This window comes from Abramis brama (genome assembly GCF_963993115.1).
Source record: "Abramis brama genome assembly, chromosome: 11".
Taxonomy (NCBI): domain Eukaryota; kingdom Metazoa; phylum Chordata; class Actinopteri; order Cypriniformes; family Leuciscidae; genus Abramis; species Abramis brama.
In genome coordinates this window covers 13,908,422-13,935,631 of record NC_139973.1, presented here as the reverse complement: position 1 = coordinate 13,935,631, position 27,210 = coordinate 13,908,422, and the positions used below count along the sequence as shown (strand labels likewise).

The 27,210-nt window shown below is 36.6% G+C and overlaps 1 protein-coding gene across 1 annotated transcript in view; it reads right to left on the bottom strand.

Annotated features, from left to right (window-relative positions):
• nos1apa (nitric oxide synthase 1 (neuronal) adaptor protein a) overlaps nt 1-27,210 on the bottom strand; it is a 102,210-nt gene that overhangs the window by 38,103 nt on the left and 36,897 nt on the right. Inside the window, exons 3-7 of the mRNA XM_084129809.1 lie at nt 27,011-27,103; nt 25,410-25,468; nt 6,864-6,972; nt 2,535-2,676; nt 325-482 (exon numbers count right to left, since the gene is read on the bottom strand). Coding sequence (XP_083985935.1) covers nt 325-482; nt 2,535-2,676; nt 6,864-6,972; nt 25,410-25,468; nt 27,011-27,103 — 561 coding nt within the window. The remainder of the gene's footprint in view (nt 1-324; nt 483-2,534; nt 2,677-6,863; nt 6,973-25,409; nt 25,469-27,010; nt 27,104-27,210) is intronic.

Genomic DNA, 27,210 nt, shown 5'->3' with positions numbered 1-27,210 from the left:
CTAGTCAGGGTCACAGTATCATTAAATAATCCTTTGCAGCGCAGCTGTTTTCACACTAAAAGATTATGCTAATAGGCTTATAGCTGCATCTGGACCCCAGGCTGAACACAGCCGTGAGCATTAAACAAACCAAATCTGCAAAACAATATGCATTGAACATCATTCCCTCGATTACTAGAGTTGACTGGAAGATACAGTGCAAGGGATGTGTGCGTAAAAGCTGATGTGACAAACTAGTTTGAGAGCTTGATATTATGGAAGATTGTGGTTAATTATTGATATGAACTGAATAATTAAGTGGGCAAGAGAGCTGCAGCTGGATACCTTTTTGTCCTTGGTGACGTCTTCCTCTTTCTTGGGCGCATCCAGGTCAGTGACGCCGCGACTGAAGTCGTCCATTGTGCTGTCGGGGAGGGGAACCTCCTCTGCATCAATGTCCGTCTCATCTAGAGCTGGCTTTTCGGCCCCTGTGAGCTCCCGCTCTTCAGAGAGAGAAACAATTTATCTTGTTAAATATTCATTCCAAAGCTTAAAAAGCATGATACAGTGATTAAAGAGAAAGCTCAGTGAAAAAAAAAAAAAAATCGAAATTCTCATTATTTACTCACCTTCATGGCATGCCACTACAAACTTTTAAAGCATGAGCCTTACTTCTGTTAGGTTTATGCCACGTACAACCAAGGCAACATTTCTCATTTTAATTTAGTTTAACTTGATGTACAAATTTTTTTTTTTTATATAAACCTATACAGATATATTTAAAAAAAACAACTATTAAAAATGACAAAAACACACTTTATAAGTATAAAAATTATACTAAAATAACACTTGTTTGAAGGGACCAATGTTTGTAAGTTTTTTTTTTTCTTTTCACAACTTGCCTATCTCCACATGTATGTACAGAAACAGATATTCTGACTAAACACTGATGTTTTCCCATGTAAGCTGTGGATCCCCTGTGGGGGGGATTGTGTTACCGATACGGGACCCCATGCATGTTCCGACCACACCTTCACTCGGTCTGTACAGCAGATCTGTATTTCTGGAAATGAGTAGTTGACATGACATGTCAAGCAGTGACAGCCGTGTCCTGTGGTGTGACATGCTATACTGCATCTAAACTATTTTGAACATCATTCTTGTATAATTATATTTTAAGCATTACATTTTTATTACATTATTTGAGTGACTAAACTGAATATAATTTAGAAAATAAATTTTTAGTAAATTGCGCAAACAAATTAAATAAATACATGGGTGATCCAATAAATATTTGCATTTATACATGGTAAAAAGAACTATGAAATCATTGCATAAGTTCACTGTCATTAAATTAACATGCAATTTGTAGGGGATTATGGCTATTTTAGGGTGACAATTTGACCCAGATCATAAACTGTGTATTGTATTACTGAACATAACACGAGAGTTAAAAAAGGAAATAGAACTGAGGTCGGAGACATTTACTCCACACTGAACTACATGTACAGTCCCTTACAGATCTTCACTGGCATTTCCACTGGCGTGGAAAAAAGGTAAAAGGTCATTCTGGACCAGAAAAAAATCTGATGCATGACACAAAACAAAAGATTACTCTTATTATGAACAAAGTTATTTACATATTAGTTATTTCACCCCATATGATACACATTCCGTTGACAAATCGTATTCATATGTACAGTATATTGCACATCGGCACAAGATAATATATTTTCCCTATCTGTCTAAGATAAAATATGAACTAATATAATTTGTGAGTGTATTGCGATTCATTTTATTCATTAAATATTCATATAACTAATAACCAAATTTGAAGCCACAAAAAGCAGCTCGTGATGGCATGAAGATTGTACAAAACTCAAAGTATTGAGTTTGGCAAAACTCCAGCCACTTTATTTTCCCCTCTAACATCTACTGTACAATAAAAACTCATAAGACTCATAAACTAAGGCCGCAATGCACAATGCTTATTAGTCGGCAGGTTTTGTAGTAATTGAAACAGTTATGGGCTTGTCTGTTCCGAGACCTGTTCTCTTTTTCTCCTGTGTGAGTTATTGTCTCCCTGTCGTGACACCGCAGCGTGTTGGTGCTGGGGAACCCTGTGCAGATTAGAAGCAGTGCGTGGGTGAGTGGGAGCTCATCTGCATTTGAAAGGAAAACCTGTCCAGAGGGAGCTGTGGGAGGATGATCAGCCTGAACCCATGGCCCATGCACCGTGAGATCTGCCCCACAGACACAAGCAATCAGAGGTGCTGTTCCATCCTGCCTATCAAAGCCCTGGCGCACAAAGATTTCCTCAAACACTGCAGTGGATTGCACCAAAATACCTCGAACAACTGCATGGACTGCTAAATGCAAAGCGTGTCACAGATCAGCAGAAACATCACTCATCCATAATCCTCTCACACCAAGTTCAAGGGGCACAAACAGACAGTTAGAGGGAGTCTGAAGAATAAAAACCTGACATGGTAGAGGACTACACTGATTTCAAGTAAGAAAATGAAAAGACAAGTGGATACAGTTCATTACAGTACCTGTTACTCCAGAATCTGTGCAAGTCTTGTCAACGTCACCGTCTTCCTGGCCATCTGCGTTCTGCTGGGTGTGCTGAAGGCTAAGTTTATGACAGACCTCAAAAGCCTGACCCACTGTCCGCACTATCCGCATGGCTTGGCTCTAAAGAGAAATCAGGAAGAGCTTAGTATTATTAATGCACTGAAATCAGTTCTTGGATGAACCAAAAGTCGAAACATACAGAATCATACAGAATTGACAGAATCATACAGAATTTATAATACAAGGATATTCATTATATACTGTATGTATGCACATATACATACATATATATACATATATATAGATAAATATCACATCACATCACATCCATACATGTATGATTGGCAGCATTCCTGTGTTCCACATTTGCTGGCTATATATATAAAAACAGGAATGCTGTCAAACATACAAGCAGACAATCAAAAGACTAGGAATTCAAAACGTTTATTAACAATTCAAATAGAAATGCTCTAAATGTTTGTGCATCAGACAATTTTACATAGCGTGTCCCAAAAGCAATGTAGTAATCGTCAAATAAGAGAAATATGGAAAGAAATGCAATTAAACTGATGGATTTTTTAAATTAATTTTCAGTTTTACTTTATGTCACCAATAAACTATGGCAGAATGTGAACAACAGACACATATATTTGGTAAAATAATACAATTATCTTAAGCACCTCTATCTCTATCAGATAGTAAATTCATATTGACCACTATAGCTAAACTAGAACTAAAAATCGTTCTAAATGAAAAAGAATAGCAGAGTCCATAACACACCTACTACACCACCTAATCACTTTCAGAATGTTTTTTTTTTTTCCAGCTGATGAACGATAAAAGCATTGACAGCTAATCAGAACTCATCCTGCTTTAAAGAGCTCGAGCATGTAAAGCGGCTGACGGACATAACTTGCAGCACGCGCTTAAAATAAACAGAACAATATCCCATGTTATGACTGTTGACATTAATATAGTTGTAGTTATCTTTATAATTATCGTTTTTGGTGTGAACAGGCCTCAAGTCCCCATTCTGAGTGCACACTTTATGTAACTTGCTAGTTGTGACAATCCATTAAGTGTTACAATATAATTCAAGGTACATTTAAACACTGGATCAAGTCTGCTGACTCAATGAGACTATTGCACAAAAAAAATCACCTATTCCACAAAACGCTGAAGATCGGTTAACAATATTTTGATGGATGATGGTGAGAAATGGAAAAACAACATTATTCCGACTACAATGTTTGAATCTGCAGAAAGTCAAAGGAGAAATGAGAGCACATTTTATTGAGGGCATTGAGCACACTTGAGCAGCTGATGTACAATTATTTCCTGGATCAGCTCTGAATGACCTGGTCTGTAATGAACAGTGATCCCGGGGAGAAATGGACCAGACAGGGCTTTCAATCGAGCGACTTCTTTCAAAAGAATCTGTTAAATAAAGAATAATTCTTTCTTGATTGCCTTTCTCCAAAGCCAAACTTGTGCTCTATAATCAATTGCCATTGTGGAAATCCCACATTTTCATGACGAAAGGAAAAATATTGAGTACATGTGTCAGGCTTTCAAAATAACAGTCTTCTACAGTTTTCCTAGTTTTTAGTGTTGTGGCAATGCTATTACACTGTGTTCATTCTGTATGCTATTTGCAATTTCACATCCAAAGAATAATAAGGAATGAAACCAAACAAAGTCAGTTTGAAGATGACTGGAAAGTTGTATTCAGATTAATTAGTGTCTCTCGCAGCCTTTTATGTGAAAGGCCTGTTCAGACTTACAAAACAAACAATGCACAGACTAGTTCCAGTGGAAAAAAGTTATGTTAATTTGCATATACAGTAGGTCTTAACTTTACTGCTTTGCTGAAGTGTAAATAAGGTACAAAGTACACTGTAAAAAATGTTTGTTAATTCTACAGAAAAATTGCTACTGTAAAAACCTGGTAACTGACATGATACAATATCCATATATGGTGAACATTTTATATACGTAATTCTACTGTTACATAATGTCAACTACATGCTTTTTACGGTGAAAATGAATGGTGAAAAACTTACCTCCAGAAGTCTCTGAATGAATGACACATTATATTTTCTTTTTTTTTCTTTTTTGAAAATTTAACAAAACAACCAAATGTAGATTGATATATTAACATTATATCACATGATAAAATACAGTTCTGTTGTACAATTTACAGGCACCAATAATATGCCATCCCCTAATACCAGAAACATTTGGCAACCACAGCTGCAGTTGTTTTTACTGTAAATTTAACAGCATATTTTTTTAGTGCATGAGAAAACAAAAGATGTGGTGACCTAATGCAGTCATACTGTATTTGTCCGTTACAGTACGCATATGTCTTACTTACACTCACCTAAAGGATTATCAGGAACACCTGTTCAATTTGTCATTAATGCAATTATCTAATCAACCAATCACATGGCAGTTGCTTCAATGCATTTAGGGGTGTGGTCCTGGTCAAGACAATCTCCTGAACTCCAAACTGAATGTCAGAATGGGAAAGAAAGGTGATTTAAGCAATTTTGAGCGTGGCACGGTTGTTGGTGCCAGACGGGCCGGTCTGAGTATTTCACAATCTGCTCAGTTACTGGGATTTTCACGCACAACCATTTCTAGGGTTTACAAAGAATGGTGTGAAAAGGGAAAAACATCCAGTATGCGGCAGTCCTGTGGGCGAAAATGCCTTGTTGATGCTAGAGGTCAGAGGAGAATGGGCAGACTGATTCAAGCTGATAGAAGAGCAACTTTGACTGAAATAACCACTCGTTACAACCGAGGTATGCAGCAAAGCATTTGTGAAGCCACAACACGCACAACCTTAAGGTGGATGGGCTTCAACAGCAGAAGACCCCACCGGGTACCACTCATCTCCACTACAAATAGGAAAAAGAGGCTACAATTTGCACGAGCTCACCAAAATTGGACAGATGAAGACTGGAAAAATGTTGCCTGGTCTGATGAGTCTCGATTTCTGTTGAGACATTCAGATGGTAGAGTCAGAATTTGGCGTAAACAGAATGAGAACATGGATCCATCATGCCTTGTTACCACTGTGCAGGCTGCTGGTGGTGGTGTAATGGTGTGGGGGATGTTTTCTTGGCACACTTTAGGCCCCTTAGTGCCAATTGGGCATCGTTTAAATGCCACGGCCTACCTGAGCATTGTTTCTGACCATGTCCATCCCTTTATGACCACCATGTACCCATCCTCTGATGGCTACTTCCAGCAGGATAATGCACCATGTCACAAAGCTCGAATCATTTCAAATTGGTTTCTTGAACATGACAATGAGTTCACTGTACTAAAATGGCCCCCACAGTCACCAGATCTCAACCCAATAGAGCATCTTTGGGATGTGGTTGAACGGGAGCTTCGTGCCCTGGATGTGCATCCCACAAATCTCCATCAACTGCAAGATGCTATCCTATCAATATGGGCCAACATTTCTAAAGAATGCTTTCAGCACCTTGTTGAATCAATGCCACGTAGAATTAAGGCAGTTCTGAAGGCGAAAAGGGGTCAAACACAGTATTAGTATGGTGTTCCTAATAATCCTTTAGGTGAGTGTATACGTACTTGAAGTCTTTGCAAACTCTTCTCTCGAAGCCCTAATTAGCCCTAATCCTTGTAAATTTCTGAGATGTGATATTGTGACAACTAGCTCCTAGCATGAATTCCTCTCTATATTTATAGACTGTGTAGGCACCAGTACTGGAGAGAACATTTTTTTTACTAATTTTCCCTCTCTAAAAAATCTTATTTTGATTCTCATGACATTATAGATTAATTGCCAATATTAAAAATAAATATTTAAACCAGTCAAGCAGAGAAAAACAGATTTAGATTCAAATCCTTCTCAGAAGTGGTGGGCGTCTTTAGCTTTTAAATTTGCCACTGATTCAAATCCAGTGCAGAAGCTTGAAAGGGATCAGAATTCGACAGCTTTAAGAACTAAAAGCAAACCCTGTCAGTATATCATCTACATGCTCCGCTGCTAAATCATTGTTCTGCTCTGCATGCTAGACAGAGTGAGAAGAAAAATATAGCCATTCTGAAAAGTGCACTTCGGTTTCATGGCCAACGGCTGCTGTTCCTTTTTTTGTATGATGTTTTCTTTTTTTTTTCTTCAACTATATGTCCTGAAGTAAAATACATGTGCTGAAAAGGGAAGGAACAGACAGTAGCTTTCATTCACTTGGAGCCTCAATGACAAGGCTCCAACTCAATGGAAACCAACTCAATGTCCTGACTAGAAGACACGATCAAGAGAGGCCTACCTTTTTCTTTGATTTAAAGACATTACATCGAAACACATTGCTCTGTCCATCTCTTGCAATGTAACTGAAGATCTTCAAATCTTGAGAGTCGTGCGATACGTAGAATATCCTGTAAAAAACAACAAAAAAGGGAAGATATTCAGAAACATATTAAACCTTGTGTAAGAAATCAACAACAACCACAAAAACTGAGGCAATTACATTTAATAAAAAAATAAATAAAACCAAAAATAAAATAAAAAAAACTAAATTTCTGGGACAGTTAAAAGCTTTTATTCCTGCATTTGGTTCATTTTTGTTGTTATATTTTGGTTCAATCACACCGCAGTGCTCAGCACTTTTATCAATAATCCATTAATGTTGTGTGGAAAGGACATTTATGAATGACCTTTGGCTATGTATTTTGGTAGGGCATCTAAACAAGAATGTTGTTAGTATGGCAAAACAAAGCAGCAACAACATGAATCACAAGCACATTCAATTCTATTGTAGCACTGTGTGAGTGCATTTACCCTAAAGGAAACAGGACTTGTAGCAATGAACAAGTAGCAATGCAGATCAGAGTGTAAATACTAAATAAACCACAAGATAAATAATTGACGTCATGCAAATCTGGATCAATTTCCTCCACAAGACAGCAGAGGACTGAGCTTCATAAAAATGACAATGCAGCCGTCAAGGCATTGAGGAAAATCCTGAGCAGAAAACTCTGAATGCTTTGTCGCAGATGAATAAAACACACTGATGTCAATTGCAACTTTTTTCAAGCACATTCACAGAGAACCTTTAGAAGAAATTATAGACAAATAGCTAGATTGCTAGACAACATGACACATTCACCAAGAAAAAGCAAGCTGGTTTGGTCTGTGCCGGCACCTTGTATTTTGCTATTCATTGAATAAACCTGTACAGACAAGAGAAAAACACTGACACGTAATGGTTTTTATACTGTACAAACTGTATATTCTATCCCCTTACACTAACCCTAAACTATACCATCACAGAAAACTTTCTGCATTTTGACATTTAAAAAAAAAAAAAAAAACTTTAATTACTTTATTTTTATACCAGATTTACAAATGAGGGAGGTCTTGGTCACTTCTGGGTACAAATTTGTCCCCAAAATATAGTCAAGTAGGTGATCTCAGATGAAGCAGATTGCTTCAGCGGGTTTGTCAGAGTGAATAAAATGGCAGCAGGAAGCAGATATACCTAAACAGCACTTAAATCATCACACTGTGGGTCTGAAAGAAAGTTGATAGAATGGAGTCTCAGGGAACTATCTAATGAAAAAAAACATCTTATATAGTCAAAATGACCAAAGAATTAGGGCTGGGAATTAAAATAAATAAATATTGGAATCACAGGAACCTGCAAAAACATCACACAGATTGGAAGGTCATGCAGCGTACAATATCTGTAAAGCAGCCGGGCAAAAAAAGTGTGTCCACTTCTGTGTGTACATTATAAATACCTCGTCCTGTCTGGTATTTTTAAATATCTGAAATGGATTATATAAATAATGTATTTTACTTTAATTACCAAAGTACCTTTAGCAAAATGATATGCATTTAGTTTTAAACTTGACACCATCTTTAAAACAGTTCTCATCCAGATGATAAAAAACACAGATGTGTGACAAAAACATCCACTGGACACTTGTGTAAATAGTTCTGCAGACAAAGAATGTGTGAGAGGGGTCCCTAAGTCCCACAAATAAACACATACAGATGTTTGTACGTAGCATTTTGCTTATTACTTAATGAAAAATAAATAGAATATGGAAAATGTAGTTACTCATCTCGATTAAAATGACCCTAAACACAATACTATAGAGAGTATTGCATGCTATTGCTAACATGGCTAAAAAACAAACAAACACTAAACTGCAGGAAAACTACACAGAAAATATATAATCAAAATTGATTACAATTATCGGTTGTGATTTCATGATTATTAATATAAATTTGCCAATTATCTGCGAAAATATCAGCCATGATCCCACATCTCTAATTTGAGACATTAGAAAGCAGATACTATTTTAATCTCACCAATGAAGAGCAAGCGCAGATTGACCTTTTGGATAAAAGCCTGACAGTGTTTTTAAGGCTCACAAATGTCCTGTGGTATCATTGTTGAATTAGCTTGGGAAATATTTATTTATTATCGCTTTAGTCTTCATTTGAACCATTGCAGACTTGATATGGATCCAAAAAACACACACTACTGAGAATGACAGCATGTTACATGTCAGAGCTTGCAGATACATGCAGTGACTCTAAAGGGATCGAATAAACCCTGTAAGAGAGATGTACTAGACAACGATCATCTGAACTATATTAACCCAGCAGTCCACTCAAGGATATATTCTGACGCACAGTCCTAGACAGATGGGAGAAGAGAAACTCCGATCATTAATTGAATTCTCTTTGCTGTTGACACTTCAGGGAAACATGCTGCATCAGCGATTTGCACAGATGACACATGCTGTTTAAGAGCTTTTTCCCCCCGCCACTTTAATTTATCAAGTCTGAAAGCAAAAATGAGGAGCTGGAATATCTGATGAGTATATGTAACGCACGCTACTTCGCTCATCTAAATAGAAAGAGAGTGATTTAATTTACTACACAACCTGTAGCCTTATTTAACGGGTTGATCTGCTTAAGACATATCTTAAGAATATAATGAGCATATTATACTAGAAGTTAAAGTGCTGCTTTACTCATCTCTCAGACGCCAATGACTAAGTAATGTCATTTCTATATTAGAGGCAAGCACACATATTTAACAGGCAGGAAAGGCTAGAGTGATGGTCCATTAGAATTCAAATCTCAAAGTATTCATCCTGATTCAATGAAAAATCAATAGTGACAAAGTACTATGACTTTTGGGGATACCTGGCTTAGCTAAAAAAATAACTAAAAGTCACATGTAGGACATTGTACGTTTGTGCATTACTTATTAGTTTTGTTCACTAAGGTGGGCATCACTATTATTAACTATATTAAATATGAAACTTATTAAATATACTGATAATTCCTTGTACAGTATTTGAAGGCTGATAACCGATATATTGGCCGATAAATCTAAATAAAGAGCCTAATTACATAAACAACAGTCTCACCATTAAATGTGAATTGAAAAGTGGATCAAAGTAATATTAGAAGAACCAGAATATCACAGACTTGGGGTGGGGTGTTTTGGCTTGGGCCAGAATGCAACTATCAAGCAACCACCCAGAACACAAACCATCATGCAATGCTATAGAAGTCACCCAGAGCACACAGGCAACCACAGAACCACCCAGAACACCTTAGCAATAACACAACCAACCCTAGCAACCATTCACAACACCTTCTAGATACACCATTGCAGTTAGCCACAACAACATCAGAGCAACCACCTAAAAAACACCTATGTAACCAACCAAAATACCCTAGGAATCCCCTGACAACCAACAACAACACGCTAACTTTATTAACATATGTGACACGTATGTGTAATTACTAGAGCAATTCTTCATAATGTTTTTCCATTCGTCATGTCATGAAGTCATGACTTAGCTTTATAACATAAACTCCACTGCCCCTCTGGTGAAATTTTTTAATGTGTTTTTTACACAGGCAAGTGCAGTCATGATGACAGTATGGATGAGCCATGACTTTCTCTGCACTTGAGAGATCTGAATTATTGATGTCTCTTATTATATTCCTGTTAATAACAGCAGGCCAGTTCTCCCTGCTCCTGGTGCCAAGTTTGTGCTCTGGGCGACAATAAAGGCACACAAATGTCACCATTCCTCTTCAGTAGGGGGGCAACAGCACACCTTTAGAGCTGAAACGGCCCCAGTCCCATCATCCCAAGAGAGTCCCATACACACATTATTCAGTCTCTTCAGCTTGCAATCACACACTGTCAAGTGCCTCCTGGGGTTGCTGCTCCTTGTTTAGCAGGCTTCTGGATAGCAAAATCATTGTAATCACTTAACTACACTCAAATTATATAGTCAAATTCAAGTGTTATCTTCATGTAAATGATTTAGGATGCGACTGTTTTTCCATCCATGTACTCAACTAGCTCAAAATGTTTAAAAACCAAATGCCGAGATTCAAGAGGGCCACTGGACCCCAATCGTTTACGGCTTCATGTCTGCCAGATAAAAATAAATATTGTCCTGACATGTCAGCTGCCTCATCCAATGAGTCAGGGGATTTCATGGGCATGTTGTCAAGTTCAAGCGGCAAATTTCAGTGAAGATGATTAATGTGTTTTGATTAGGCTTTCATGCGGTTTTGCATTTGCTGAGGACACACAGACAAACAGGATTTTTAACTGCACATTTATACCGTTACCACCAGCAGCAGTAGCATAAGAAACAACTGCGTTGCTAAAAGGCTTTGCAAAGAACAAACACTTCTAAGCACCTTCTCCTGAAGCTTATTGGCTGCCGCTCTAATTTCCATACAATATTTGCATTTCATTTGCATCATTTCATTTTCACAACCACAAGCTGTGTGTCCTTTTGCCACACGCTGACCTAACACAATTTGTACTGTTACTTTAAACACACAAAATTACATGTCATCCAAATGTATTAATTTCTTCAGGAATACACTTGCTATTTAAGTATCTCTAAGTGAAATGTTACCATGTTCATGCAAATACAAAGTGCATGTTGGGTCTACTGCCTAATTCCTATGATTGCACAAAAGGAAACAAGAGTGACAGTAAAGACCTTTATAATGTTACAAAAGACTGATATCTCAAATTAATGCTGTTATTTTGAACTCTCTATTGATCAAAGAATGAATATGAATCCCAAACAAAATTAAGCTGCACAAGTGTTTTCAACATTGATGATAATAATAAGAGATGTTACTTGAGCAGCAAATCAGCATTAGAAGGATTTATGAAGGATCATGTGACACTGAAGACTGGAGTAATTACGCTCAAAATTCAGATTAAATTAGAAAAAAGAAAAAAATAGAAAAGTTCTTTAAAATCAATATATTTAGCAATAATTCTACTGTACATAATAGAATATTTTTAATGCATTTTTGATCAAATTAATGCAGCCTTGGTGAGTATAAGGCCCTGTTTACACCTGGTATTAAGATGTGTTTTGGTCGATCGGATCACGGAAGTAGGAAGTCGATCGGAAGTAAATGAGGCAGACACATACACGTTTACACCTGGTGTTTTAATCTCTCTTTTGTCCACTTTCAATCACTTCTGTCCTGATTTCTTTGAGGGGAGGGTCTATGTAAATGTATGTGTTTTTTTCAGATCTTTTGATCTAAATGGACATAATAACCTTGTACAAATTAACTTTCGTTTCTGCTCTGACAGCCGCAAGACCACGTGGAACGCTGTGAGTGTGTGTGTTAGAAATCAGGAATGGTGAGAGAACACTGTGCTTGGTATGTTTTTCGTCTACAAACCAAACTTGGGTCTCCAGTCCCGTCTGGCTAGCGCGTTTCCAATTATGTTATGCATTAGGTCGGTAGGCGGAGAATATGCAGCCTTTTGTGGCTCTTTGACTACATGAGTGTTTACGCGACGAAAGCAATCTGGACGAATGCGTTTTAGACTACTTCTGGAAGTGGTTGAAAACGGACAAGCTCAAAACGTTTTAGACCTTATTTACACCTGCATGTAGCGTCGCCCACTTGCGATCCGATTGACCATAAAGTATCTTAATACCATGTGTAAACAGGGTCTAAGAGAGTCCTTTAAAAACATTTAAAGGATCATACTGGCCCCAAACTTTTGAACGGGAGTGTATTTAGAATAAATTTAATTTTATTTAATTACAAGCTCAAACCCAACGACACCCTCAAATAACACAAACCTGAGCCGAATCTGTCATGCTTGGAATGGATCATGTAGTAATCCTCTGTTATACATTTGTAAATAAAAGATATGAATGAGGAAATAAAATGGTAGTGACAGGAAAAAACGCAAGAAATGTAGATATGGAAGAAGCTGCAAGTTATGGGCTTATGTTAAATCTCAGCATATTGTTGGCATTTAAAAAAATGAGGAATACACCATCTATCCTGAAATCCAATCAACTTAAGAACTAACAAACTCTATATTTAAATACATAATGTTTCTTTAAACAATAGCTCACAAATGTACTACCGGCAAACATCACATTTATTTTCTAACTGTGCTATGTAATAGTGCTGTCAAACAGATGAGAGAATTTAAGCCTAGACTGACTTTTCTGACTTGGCTGTTCTACAAAGACAAGGGAGAAAGTAAAACAACGAAAGGGAGAAAGACGTTCTTGACAGTGAAGGAGGGAAAGAGGTCTTAAGCTGACACAGCCATTTAAACTTTTCATTAGGAAAGCATAACAATGACAAAAGCCTTTTCAGCACACAACACTAGCTGACTTAATGTTTTTGTTTTTTTTTCTTTTTCTTTTTTTTCTGGAGTCTTCGCAGTCAGTGCGAGTTCCACATGCACATTCCCATGCTAGCAACAGGAGTTCAGGTCCGACTTGCGTCATTTCCTGAACCCGATCCCCTCTATTCTTGTCAACATTTCCTGTTCTCTCTCTGCTATCCCTATAATTTGAACATTGGGAAAAGAAAAAGCCCTTTTATTGCATACTTTTTCCTATTAAAACTATTGCCATCATTAATGCAGCTATAATTATGATCATTGAAAGATAATAAATAAAATGCCTATTGATTGGTATTTTCTTTGCTATAGCCCTTCTGCATCCAACAAAACTGAAGTGCCATTGGCACACATACATGTGCGCGCGCGCACACACACACACACACACACACACACACGTGAAGCTGGGAGAGAATAGAGTGAGCAGATGGCCACGATAGAACATCAGGACAGGTCAGAGACGTGTGTTGCATGTGCCCCAACACAGTGGGTGAACAAAAACACTCAAAATGGTTTATTAGATTTCCAAAAAATTGTTTGTTTTAATAAGATATTTGATAATTTACCTGACGGACATCAGCATGTACATACAGGTACAGTAGATCTAAGTACATAAACCAGATATTTTCAACTTCTATCTCAATATTGTGATGGAAGCAACTAGGGCTGCACGATTAATCATATTTTAATCGCGATAACGATATCTGCCTCTCTCGATTAATTTTAAAAAATCGTCGCGATATTTGCCCGCTCATTTTTTATCCTGAAAACGCTTTTTTATTAGACATTTGCATTATCTTGCATTGTAAACAAGTCCCCACTAGCACTGATGTTTGTGGTTGCCAGATCTGAATAGCTTAAATCTCCCAAATTACCCAAACAGAGCTTTTCTCTTACATTTTATGCCCCGTGTTTTACTTAATCGGTGCAATCTGGCAACCCTACGCGCGCGCTCTACACTGCGGAAAAAGCGGGGGGGTAATCGAGCTCTCGATTTCCGTACCACCCCCAGCGGCCGCCATTGGCTATCAAGCCTTCACCTGCTGTTAGCATCCCATTGACTCCCATTCATTTTGGCGTCACTTTGACAGCGAATAACTTTACATCTGAGGCGTTTAAAGACTCCATTTGTCCATTATTTATTTCTAAAGAAACACGACAATGTATAAAATGCTCCATTACCTTGTATCTTACGTTATGGCCCCATAGAAGCAGTTTTTGTAAAAACAGGCTAACGATTGCGTCATAACAACGCGACTCTCTGGAAATTACCGTAGAGACAGGAGGAGAAGCTCGTAGTCAATCGGGGGGACGTGGAGGCATAAAGTCCAATAAAGTCAAGGGAGAAGCCCATAGAGAATCATAAAGTTGCTCCTGCTCATAGCTCATGGACAGCTCCTACTCACACTCTCCGTCTCTGCAAGATTCGGAAGGGAATGATTCAGATTTTTCTTGGCACAGCTACTAGAAGACTTACAATTTGTATTGACTTGCTGTCTGAGGAAGTTGTATTTGGTTAAATGAAGTCTGATGGTTTGAAATTAACACCTGCCAACCCGTCAAATGCGGCTAAAAATGAACTTTGGCGGGTATCGCTGTCAAATCACTGGCCAATTTGGTATGTTATTATGTTTACTGACTTTGCTGGGGAAATTCGTGTAAACCAAATCTGCGCGGATTTTGCGCAAATACTCGTGCAAAACCGTTAACTGTCTCTTCTCTTTCTCTGTAGTTTCTCAAATGAGAATAATCGTGATTAATTATCGCGATTATAATTTTGAGCAAAAATAATCGTGATTATCATTTTAACCATTATTGTGCAGCCCTAGAAGCAACAGATGTAGTTCTTTATGCAGTATTTCAAAAATATATATTAATGAGGCAATTAACTACATAAGTGTTCATTATTTTAAGCTTGTCTTTCGACAAAAAAGCTTAAAATTTACCATATTAATACAAAAAACTGCCAAAATGCAATATAAACAAAGATCAGTCAATAATTATTTCAGAATGAAATAAACAATAGCTAGCAATAATCTGCAAACTGATGTGCAAAGTTAATATATTGCCATGTTCCTTTTCTCTCATCATATTTTAATCATCAGTATTTCAGACTTATAATACTTTGGGTTTCAATCAGTATTATCTTTGTTATTTTAAAATAAAATAATAAAAGAAGGCCATTTATTCCTTCGAATGACCAAACCTGTCAACAACCATCTTTGTCAGTAACTCCATTTATGAAAATGACAGCTATATCAATCAATCAAACAAACAAAAACACAGACCAATTATTACAACAAATGGCAACCTGACTGAACCTCTGTTGTGGAGCGGGACATAGCATGTAAAATATGGAACTGTCCCGATTTTAATCAAGTCTGTTCACTGTAGAGTACAAACACATACAGTATAATCACCCTTAAATGTCTATTATTTAAGAGCAACAGGTGAGTTTGTACAGTAATAACGTCTGTTTCCTTCAGCAGCTTTGACAGACTCTGAATGGATGTGTCGGGTTACGGGTACACAGTGACGGGGCAGTAAAGAGAGAAAGGCGAGAAGAATCTCAATCTCAGTGTCGTAAGATGCCAAGCGGGTCAATAATTAAGAGCCATCCGTCTATTCCTCTGAGCTCCCACTGACACGTCTAATGAGACCTCTCTCTAGTCTCTCCGCTCTTGGAAATCTGCAAGCACACACAACTGTCTCCTTTCTAAGACAAATGTTGTCACCCCACTTCAAGAATCTCAGTAAAAAAAAAGAACAAGATAAAAAGATGAGTAAAAAGAGGGATTATAATGGTTGGGTCAAGCTTGAGTTTGGATAATATCAATAAATAAATCATATTAAAATCACCATAATTTTGAATACAAAAAAAAACCTAGGTTTGTCCCTCTTTTGCTGTAATGAGAACAGAACTTGAGCTCTGCGAACTCTACAAGTTTTTAAAAACTGATGAGCATGATTTGTGAATGTATTGTGGTTCATTGTAGGCAAGAACGTCTGTTTTTCTGTCTAAAGGAATTCACATGATAAATGAAACAAAGTTGCTTATATACTAGGGCTGTGACGAGACACTTTGCTCACGAGACGAGAGAGGATTGGGTTCACGAAAACGAGACGAGACAAGATTTTTGTGTGTTTTTAAGAAATCCTCAATGACAAAATTCATGACTGGAAAAATAGTCTGCAGGTGCTTTAGAAATCTTTTAACTAATCATCTTGTAATGAATGTCATTTCAGTTCAACTTTCCGAGTATGAATTATCATATGCATTGAAAGACAACAATATGCAAGCACTGTAAAAGGTTTTGCCACAAACTCAACTGACTGGCTTCTCTCATGTATGATTTCACATGAGAAAGAAATTAATACATGTTTGAAACAAATTGAGGGTGAGTAAATGATGACAATTTAAATTTTTGGGTGAACTATATCAATATGTTCAATATGCCGTATCCTTTACTGAATTCACCAAAGTGAAGATGATGCAGACAACTACGAGCAGCTCTGTTAAACTCCTTCAAGGTTGGCTAAGGATCAAACGGTGTTGGATATTGGGAAGTTTTATGTGCATCCCTCTAGGTTAGTCTTTAAACAGCCTAGTTTCACATACATATGTTCTGGAGGTGCATGCTGGGTTCTCAGGGATGCCCTCCACTAAAAAGTTATAGCTTACGACTTTCCAAGCCTCCTGTAATTGAGTTTAACACTGAATAGAGGAAAACATACAACCCTCTGTCTATGCAATAAGTCTTTCTGAGGGCATATCTGCCTCCGCTTCTGCTTTATCTACAGCCTTTCAGAGCATTCTGACAGTAATCACCCCCAAACAGACGACGTGCTTGACATACTTCATCAGCCACACACCTCACACCCTCCATGCCCTCCGGTGGCTCATTTAGACGACCAATGAGGTGGACCTTTTATGTATTCATGGAATATCGGAATGCATTGCTACAAGCTAAATGTGCCGTGCAATGAGGTTTACGCAAATGGCAGCACGGGTACAGCGCTAAAAAAAAATACGCAATCCGTCTGGCATATAAATTGATAGCATTCATCTGTTACTTTCCAGAAGGAAATCAACAACAACAGCAATTCAGGCCTTTTCTTTCATGATTAGCTGGCAGGACATTTCCAAAAAGCAAGCTTTCTTTGTAAGGAATAATAAATATGCCAAAATAGAGCAATATGAAATGGATCGTATAAGACTTTAAATCAAACTGAACTTTTATTAGCAACAGCATTCCTCAATATGTTGCAGTGCTAAAGCCAGGTCATTTGCGTCAATGGTGAAAGAAGCATTGCCTGGCAAAAACTATGCCATCCAGTATCAATTCCAATCAGCCAGTGTGTCAGCAGTTTTCCTGTTGGCCTTCCCTTGTCTACTCTGCTGATGAAAATGTCTGCTGAATAAGTTCAGACTTTTAAAGAGCACCAAGGTCATCCCACAAGAGACTTATGCAATTCAGATCTAATAATGCTATTCACTATGTTTTTGTGAGAAAGCATACTAGCCACAAAATTATACTTGTGGTATTTTTGCAGATATTCACACTCTTGCACTCAATCAATCAAAATAACGGGTTTACTGATAAATGCTGCTGTCTAGTAAGTCTTTAAAAATATCACCTAATAATGCTTTTAATCTTTCGGTTCAACCGGAAAAAAAATAGCTAACTAAATTCAGACATTCATGTCTTTTATTGATCTACTAAAATGGTAATTCACTGAAATCTTTGAGAAAACTGAATGCACATCATTGCAGCAATCAAATATGAATCATTCCTACGTATGAAATAATAATTAAAGCATAAGAAAACCCAGTTACAAAGGTTACTTGGGGGGAAAATGGCTACACTTTTCTAGTTAGAGAAAGTTTGAGAAGAGGCAGGAATCACTGAAGGAAATGATTAAATGATCAACTTTTAGATGGAAACAAGTCAGAACTTTAATAAGACACAGACAACTAGACCCTTGTGTCAGTATGGAAAAGATTTCCCAGAAGGGCTTACAATCTTTCTTGCACACTTAACTGATAAAGGGTAGCAGGATTTAGAAAAAAAAGAAATCTGGGGAAAGTGAACTAAATAAAAGAAAGCTTTTGGGAAATGTACATTGCTGACTCTTCAACAGCTCATGCTGGGTTATGCATCTCTGTACAGAACTCAAACAGAAAGCTACCCACAGTTCCTGCCAGGTTGCAGATACTTTGTACTTTGTGTACACTTGCTGCGAGCACACATTTACATCTGCACATCGTATACTACCAAAACAGGAAACTGGATGTCAGTCTAGACAGAGCTGTTAAAAATGACAACACAACAACAGACTAAGAGCCAGATTTAGGGAGTTTCCCTTTCAATTGCAAGTTTTATGGGAGGAAAGTATTTAAATGAATCATGCAAGGTGATTTACTAAGTTTTGTGCAAGTCAATTTACTGGTATTTGCGACATTATTTAACACCCAAAAACCATGTCTTAACCAGATGCTAATTTGCACTGCTCTTGGTAGATTGCATTGGTCATTATGGAAATGATCCGCTTAACGTTCCACTACCATCAGTGCTTTTTTGGAATTGTGCTCACGCTAATTTGCCCTATTTAGTAAATCTGGCCATAAATGTCAAATACATAAAAAGGCCTGTCACAATTATTGATTAATCGTCTGATTGTAGTTATTCAATCTAATCGCAATTAGACAATATGAGGTTTGTGGGTTTATTCAGACTGCATGACATTATATTATATCATATTATATTATAAATAATTGAATAAATAAAGATTATTTTAACACAGCATTATAGTTTATCACATAGGCCTATTTTATGAATTTGTATAATATTATATACAATTTCAAGTAAAAAAAAAAAAAAAATGTGTAAGGCTTACACTCTAAGTGAACTGACAGAATTAAGTTGTTAATCGCAATTATTTGTATGACAATTAATTATCAGCACAAAATTCATCCAAACCAAATGTTCAATGAATAAATAATTTAATAAAAAGAATCAAAATAAATAAAAAATTCTGCCAAGTAATTTAGTTCATTAGCTTAAATAACTGTGCGGTTGCCAAGTAGTATGGCAACTTGGCACATTGATACAGAATTCAATTAAAGTTGTACAATCATCGATTTGCATATTTTTTGTATACATTTAAATTGTCAAGTTTTCCTCAGTCTTCAGTGTCACACGATCCTTCAGAAATAATTCTAATATGCTAATTTAGTGCTCAAGAAACATCTCTTATGAGTTGTGTTGCTTAATATTTTTGTGATACATTTTTTCAGAATTCTTTGAAAGAACAGCATTTATTTGATAAATAAATCTTCTGTAGCATAAATGTCTTTACTGTCACTTTTGAGCAATTGAATGTGTCCTTGCTCATTTTTGAATGGTAGTTACTAGACAAGTGGAAAACACTTTTACATAATAACATCAAACTAAAAATACAAAAGCTGCTACTTCAGCAAAGTAGAAAATGCAAATAAAGGAGAAAAACTATGGAAATAGTTTATCTTTGAACTAAAGTTACAGTTGCATTGACTGACTAGTGTGATCAAAGGTTTAATTGGTTGTATGTGTAGGAAACAATTTGGGTAATATAACTGTTATCACGGTGTGCTCAGAACAACATTTAACAGTGATGCCATATGCTTGCAGACCGTGTTACTAAAAAGGAAATAACATTAAATGCACTAGCACATACCAAAGGGTGTGACGTGAACCGTTGCTACTTACATTTACACTAAAATTAAACTGCCACTAATCATGGTCTTCACACCCTTTCCCTAGTGACTCACACAAACTATTGGGCGAATAGTCTTTATGATACAATCAGATTTCCTTATCTGAGCCCTTGTTTACAGTGATCAGATCACAAGCACAGCTGTAAACTGGGTCCAAACGGATCCAATAATTGAAACCACATAATATACATGTAAATTGAAACGCACATATCAAATATCACAGAATTCGCAGAATTAATGCAAAGCCGTCCTGATAAATGTCAGACTTGACGGCTTGCTCACCATTTGAGATGCGCGTCAGTACCAGGTGTAATCAACCGTCTGTCTGACAGATAACAGATGTTAATAACTGGTGAACTTGGAACTGAACAAAAACATTGAAATATTACTTAATCAGGTTAATGTGTGTGGGACATTAAATTAAGCAAACAATAAAGTGAAACTGCATCACCACAGTAACACTCATTAAAGGAATAGACATTCATGTCTTTGTGAATTTCAATTTTAATAAGTCTCTGCTTTGTAACAGTCGAACAGTAGAGGTATGGCTTGCACAAGGTTTTCTCCAATACCCACCCAATTAAAGTCCACGGCTACAGCATGAGAATGTGAAGCTAACAAAATAGGTATTATGAAGGCATGAGATGGCATTTAGAATTACATTTTCAGTCTGTTTTAGCCGACACTACAGAGATAGAATATGAGGATTAAGCTACTTTGGTGGTCTACATCCTGAAACGCTCCCTTAAAGCATGAGCCCAATGCAGGCCTTAATGGGGTGTGAATACAGAGGCAGGATTTGTGGCGAGTGTGTGTTTCAATTGAAACATTAAATTGTTTAAAAGTGACAGTAGACATTTATAATAGTACAACGCACTTCTAATAAAAAACACAAAATGCTTTCTGAACTTCCCATTCATCAGGGAATCCTTAATTTAAAAAAATATATATATATGGTTTTTACAACAATAATGAGCAAAACAACTGTTTTTAACATTGATAACAATAATACATGTTTCCAGATCAGCATATTAGAATGATTTCTGAAGGATCATGTGACGCTGAGGACTGGAGTAATGATGCTGAACCAGCTTTTTCATCAAAGGAAGGAATAAATCAAGTTAAAACATATTGAAATAGAAAACTATAAAAATGTGTATATTGTAATAATATTTCACAATAATACAGTTAATGCATTTTTGATCATATAAATGCAGCCTTGGAGAGACTTTCATAAACATTTTTAAAAATCTTACTGACCACCTTTTGAACGGTAATGCATATAACTAAAAAAAAGAAAAGAAAAGAACACTGGTCAGAATGACTTGGAGATGTAGCCTAATTATGACTTTTTATATTAAAGGAGCATTTCATCCAAATATACAGTAAAATTTCAAGGCAATATAGAAGCAAACAATTTAGATTTGTGAATTGGGACCTGAACTATATTGAGGGTTAGTTAAATTGTACATAGAGCAAAATATGAAATTTCCATCAGATGACAAACATTCCCAAGATATGCATACATGATAATAAAATCTTGACATCACATAGGCTAAGGTCCTGTGATTCTGCAGTAAGGCTGAAAGTCACATTTTAATTAAACTCTTCAATGCACCAGGAATTATCCAAACCTGCCATTGGGCAGTCAGCCTATGCAGACTTGCAGGATTTGCTATACAAACAGTGAATGTATTCCCGGTCTTGTTCTGATCAGATAAAAGTCTAATTTATAATTGAGATGGGTGGTCTGATTCACATGCTGGTCTATTCTTTCAGATGGCAATCAGCCACACACACACTATATGGTTTAGGTGTACATTGCAATGCAGTAGATTCATAAATTCATTGATCAGAGCCTGTAAGTACAAAAATCAGCCACTCATTATTCATCATCCTGAGATTACGTGCTTTTTGCCTAGTACTACTGTAATGTATTCCGCCTCTTGCTGGGACTTAGCGAACTATTTCACCAATGATACTGGTGAAGGGAATGTGAGGATATGGATGAATTATCACATCTACACCGCCAAACATCACCCAAAACCACATTTTTTACACAACAAGAGAGAGTACGAGTGATCTGCAGTACGAGAGAGATGCATTTGGGAGTCACATGCCTGCCAATTCTGGAAAACTTGCATAAACATGAAGATGCCAGTAGGGTATCCATTATGATAGAGTTGGTTTTAATCATGGAGTCATGTATTATCGGCTGCTTGCGGTGGATACTTCAGCACTAATGGAAGTGTATTCATAAAAAAAAAAAAACTAAAAAAAAAAACTAATGGTTTGTGTGTCCTCAACACGCAAACAAACAGAAACAAACACACATGTGCTCACACACATACCCTTGAGCAAGGACGACCGAGAAAGCTTTTCATATTCGAATGGGGAGACTGCGCTCATATGTTGCCTGGGAGATGAAGCATTCTGGGGCTTTTTCAGCAGTGCTGATGTAGATATTGGCTACTGCTTTGGACCAATCCCAACACTGTGATCCAGGAAAGATGAAGAGTTGATGAACAAAATTATTGCATGCCTTAATATTTAAGACTGATTTTTAACATCTGCTCAGTATTAAGCAGACTTTTTTTTTTTTTTTACTAAAGTGTATAAACTATATGAATGCAGCAGCAAAAAGTATATGATTTTGAAACTGACAAAAAAATGTGCAAACAAAATTTAGCTCAGTTTGACTTAAGTTTTAATCACTGAAAAAGTTCAGAATTAGGAAATGCATACAATTAAGATTGCTGCATGTGTACAGTATATACTAAATTACAAAAGTCTGATAAAAAAGCATGTTGAATAGGAATTCTTGTAGCTTAAAAAGTAACAACACAACGTCATGAGTTTGATTCCTGTGGAACACATGAGCATGATACAATGACTGCAATGCAAGTTGGTTAGGATAAACATTTGCCAAATGCATAAAAATGTAAACATAAAATGTACCAAACAAAAATAAAAACATATCGCAATATCAGTGCTTGCAATTTATGGGAGTTGCAATTTAACATTTGCATTTAGTGTAAGAGTGTGCCAAGACCACTGGCTTTCTTACAATTCCCAGATGTACAAGGGAACGTTCAATTCTGAGCTAATGAAACTGAAGAGGTGAATTTTTAAAGTGAAATACAATAGACCAGATTAGGATTACTGTTAAAATGTTTGGGGTAAAGGACTACTTTTTGAAGGTAGTCTCTTATCATGCTCCGTAAGGCTGCATTTATTTGATAAAAACTATAGTAAAAACAGTAAAATTGTGAAATATTATTACAATTTAAAATAACAGTTTTCTTTCTTTTTAATATATTTCAAAATGTAGTGCATACTTGTGATGGCAAAGCTGTTTTTTTTTTTTCCTTCAGTGTCACAATACTTTAGAAAACATTCTTAACATACCAATAAAAATCTTTTGCAACATTATAAAACATCAATTAAATTGATCAAAAGTTTTTTTTTTTTTTTTTAAAGTACTTTAAATTGAATGTGTCCTGATTAAATGTATTAAAAAAGTCTTATTGACCCAAGACACACACACACACACAAAGTAAAGAAAAATAGCATATTGAATATGCTTTTTTTACTGAATCTTTAAAAGGTGAGAATTTTTAAATGACAAAATTGTCTAAAAAGTTTCAAATGGAAATATTCATGACCTACATATCCAAAGAGCTTAATCTTCATTCTCAAACAAATGCAAAAACTCAAAATTCTTTGTGGCGAATAAAAGCTTCTTTCATTAATAGCCCCTACTTCCATCGCCACTTAAAATCATCAATAATTTCTCAAATTGCTTCCAACCCAAAGACAGACTCATGAAAGAATCAGTGCAAAAAAAGATTTCTTTATTCTCTGTACTTCTATGCCTTTTACAGACAAACCAACCCGACCGCATTTCACCGAATGCCCTTGAGTCACACGGCTCAACTAAATCCTAGATGAAATACTCGTACTCCAGGTGGCTGCTATCGTGGATACAAGGAAAAGATTGCATCTCGGCCATCAGATCATTTCTACTTTGAGTCTTATAAGACTGTCCTGTGGTTACCACTGGTAGATGTTTTTGTGACAATGCAGTTGTTCCCTGCCAGCTCTAAATCAATCTGATGCTTAGCATCAGGGCGTAAGTGCAAGTAAAGATTAATACTGATGACATAGTGTGGTAGTCCCCTCATTTTTCATTAAGTCTGTCAGCGACTGGTAAATTGGATCCTGCATCCTCCTCAGCAAAGCTTAGAGGAACACAGTAAGTGGGCTGTGTATGAAATGGCTGTAAGGTAATAATGACCTTGCAGTCCCAACATGACAGTCTCCACATGGTTTCCGCTGCTTTCTTTCGACTAATCCAGAGATTTGAACTCTTAACCACAACATCTCATGATCCAGGATTTGCCAGACACAGTCGGCAAACAGCACGCAAACTGATCTGCTCCGCAAAATTCGCTTTGATTCCCCTTGAGAAACTCCAAAATATATTAAAGGCTGCGTTCAATACACTGAGATAAAGTAGTACATTGATTTTTCCAATCTGCAAAACACTCGCTGTCCTAATTTACATAATCAAAAGACTAATCTGGTGTTAATTGAGCCTCCCACTGTCTAATTGCTTAAATGAAATAGAGTGCAATTAAATCTCTCAGTCTCATTTATTAAATTGTTCTGGTCAGTAACTGAAGCCTTTTTCCACAATCCTATGAAGCAGAAAGTCACATTCTGTAAGTCGCTCTGACTACGAGCGTCATTTGAGTCTTTATTTGGCTTCTTTTATTATTATCTGTTATGTAGCACATTAACAGTGTGTGACATTTGAGAGCCAGTCACAGCAAGTCTCCTCATGGGGAGAAATACCAAACTAGACTTTAAGGAGGACGCATCTTACGGATCAAGGACAGGTTGAATGAAATGGAGAATTAGACTGAGAATAAAACATTAGTAACAACAAAATCGCATTGGCTACATTCACACAGCAGAAAAAAAAAAGAAAAAAAAGAGAAACGTCTGACACAGATCTGTACTTCAAATCAACTATTTAAAATAATAATAATAATGCAAAAATAATCCATTCAGACATAATTTGATCACAACAGTCTGTTGTATAAACAATCTGAGAGTCACACTTGATCGTAAAACGGTTGTCAATCTTAAACACTGACTGTGCGAACACTGCCACTGTGATTGTGAAGGTGATATATTTAGGAGCACGGTTTAGAGGAAAACATGACACAATCATTTTATTCACCTTTCCCACTGAAAGCCTCCACTTGAGGGCTGACACAAGGTATGACTCACTTACTCTCAGGACTGACAGATCCATTGGTCAAGAGCTGGATGCAGTTAAAATAAAAGAGTGATTTTATGAAGCTCCGCACCTGTATATTGGGTCTTGCATCACCATCATCTTGCTTTCATCCCAGGTCCATTCTTTTTTCTGCAGGAAATCAAAGAGATCATTTCAGAACACCACAAGCCAAGCTTTAATATATGATAATATATCCGGGGCAGAAACTTGCTCTATCAATTTTCTCATTTAAGTTCCAACTCTAAATTAAACCAAGAGACAAAGCACCAGTGCAAATCAATACTTTAGGTTTAAATGTACAGCACAATGCAACTTAAGATGGCTGACTGTACCCATTAACTTTGAGCTAAGCATTTTGCCAAAGGACAAAACCATCCTGGAAACCAGCTTAAGGCAAAGTGTCTTGCCAAAGGGCGAACACAGTAAAGTAGAGCTGTGATGCGTGTTATTCTCCACTGATCTCAAAAACTCCAGGATCAAACCCTTAGTCTAAGCTTAAAGCTGCCTGAAGCTTATAGCCATCATCCCCATCTAAATTATGACATGCAGTCGCTACTAAAAAAGGAGGTAGAATCTAAGCAATCCACCCATGACAACCTGACACTGAATCAAGTTACCTCTAGATAGGTTATGTAAAATGTATTTAGTGCAAGTGTTAACTTCCAATATGAACATTTGTACTGTACAGCCCAAAAACAATTTATAGCACAATATTTCCATGCTTAAAAGCCAATTATATATCATTGCAAAGACTCTCTATAGTCTCTAACATCACACGAAAATACTGATACAGAGTTCCTGGTGCATTTCATGTGCATCATCATCCTACATTAGTATTGCAAACAATATACTTTGCATAGTAAAAGTATTTGTCTGTAATAGCTGAATTATAGATTTAAATCTGTAGCATTTACTACAGCTACTACATAGACTTCACTATTCTAAAATAAAGCTTAGCAAATTCTATCCTTCTGTCTCCCCAATATGTGATAAGTGTAAAGCTGCCGAGGGTACTCTGGCACATCTTTTTTGGTTTTGTGCACAAATTCAGAGTTTTTGGCTAGAAATTTTCCAGTTTTTTTGCCAAGGTCTATAACTGTGTTTTACTTCCTGACCCAATGATAGCAATTCTTGGTTGGTCAGACTCACTGGTGTCTCTCAGTCCAAAGGTACGATTACCTGTTCAATATGGAATGACTGTAGCCAAGAAAGCTATCCTGCTTTTGTGGAAGAAAAATACTACGTTCCTCTTTTCTGACTATCCGGACTCACTTCTATGTTACACCTGGAAAGAATTAGATACACCATTTCTGGGAATTCTGCAGGATCTGAATACCCTTTTTGTAATTATTGTGATTATACTTTGTAAGAGAGGTTGGCCTTGTATATCATCATCCTCCTATTTTGTTTTATTTTTGTTTCATTTTGCACATCGCACAGATTTGTGTTATATGAAGGGTCTCTTTTTGATGTTTGAAAAAACATAATAAAAATAATATTTAATTTTTGTTAAATGTCACTATACCACTGTGTAAGAATAAATAATTAAAATTAACAAATGAATAAATAAAATACATATGAAAAAAAAAAAAAAAAAAAAAAAACACGAACAAACGAATGAATGAATGAATATAGCTTCACCCTTTAAACTAACAAATGAATAAACATTACCTTTTTCTTTTTCCGCAGCGCTACTTTCACCCCGTCCACGGACACGATGATGTTGACCTTCTTCTTTTTGATATTCTTCACTTTAAATTCATACTGTAAAGAGTAGAGGAGAGATAGAGATCATTATGGTAAGAAATATCAATACAGAGTAATTAATTTTCCACCCTTCAAGGACACCCAAGGATACTAGGAATTAATTC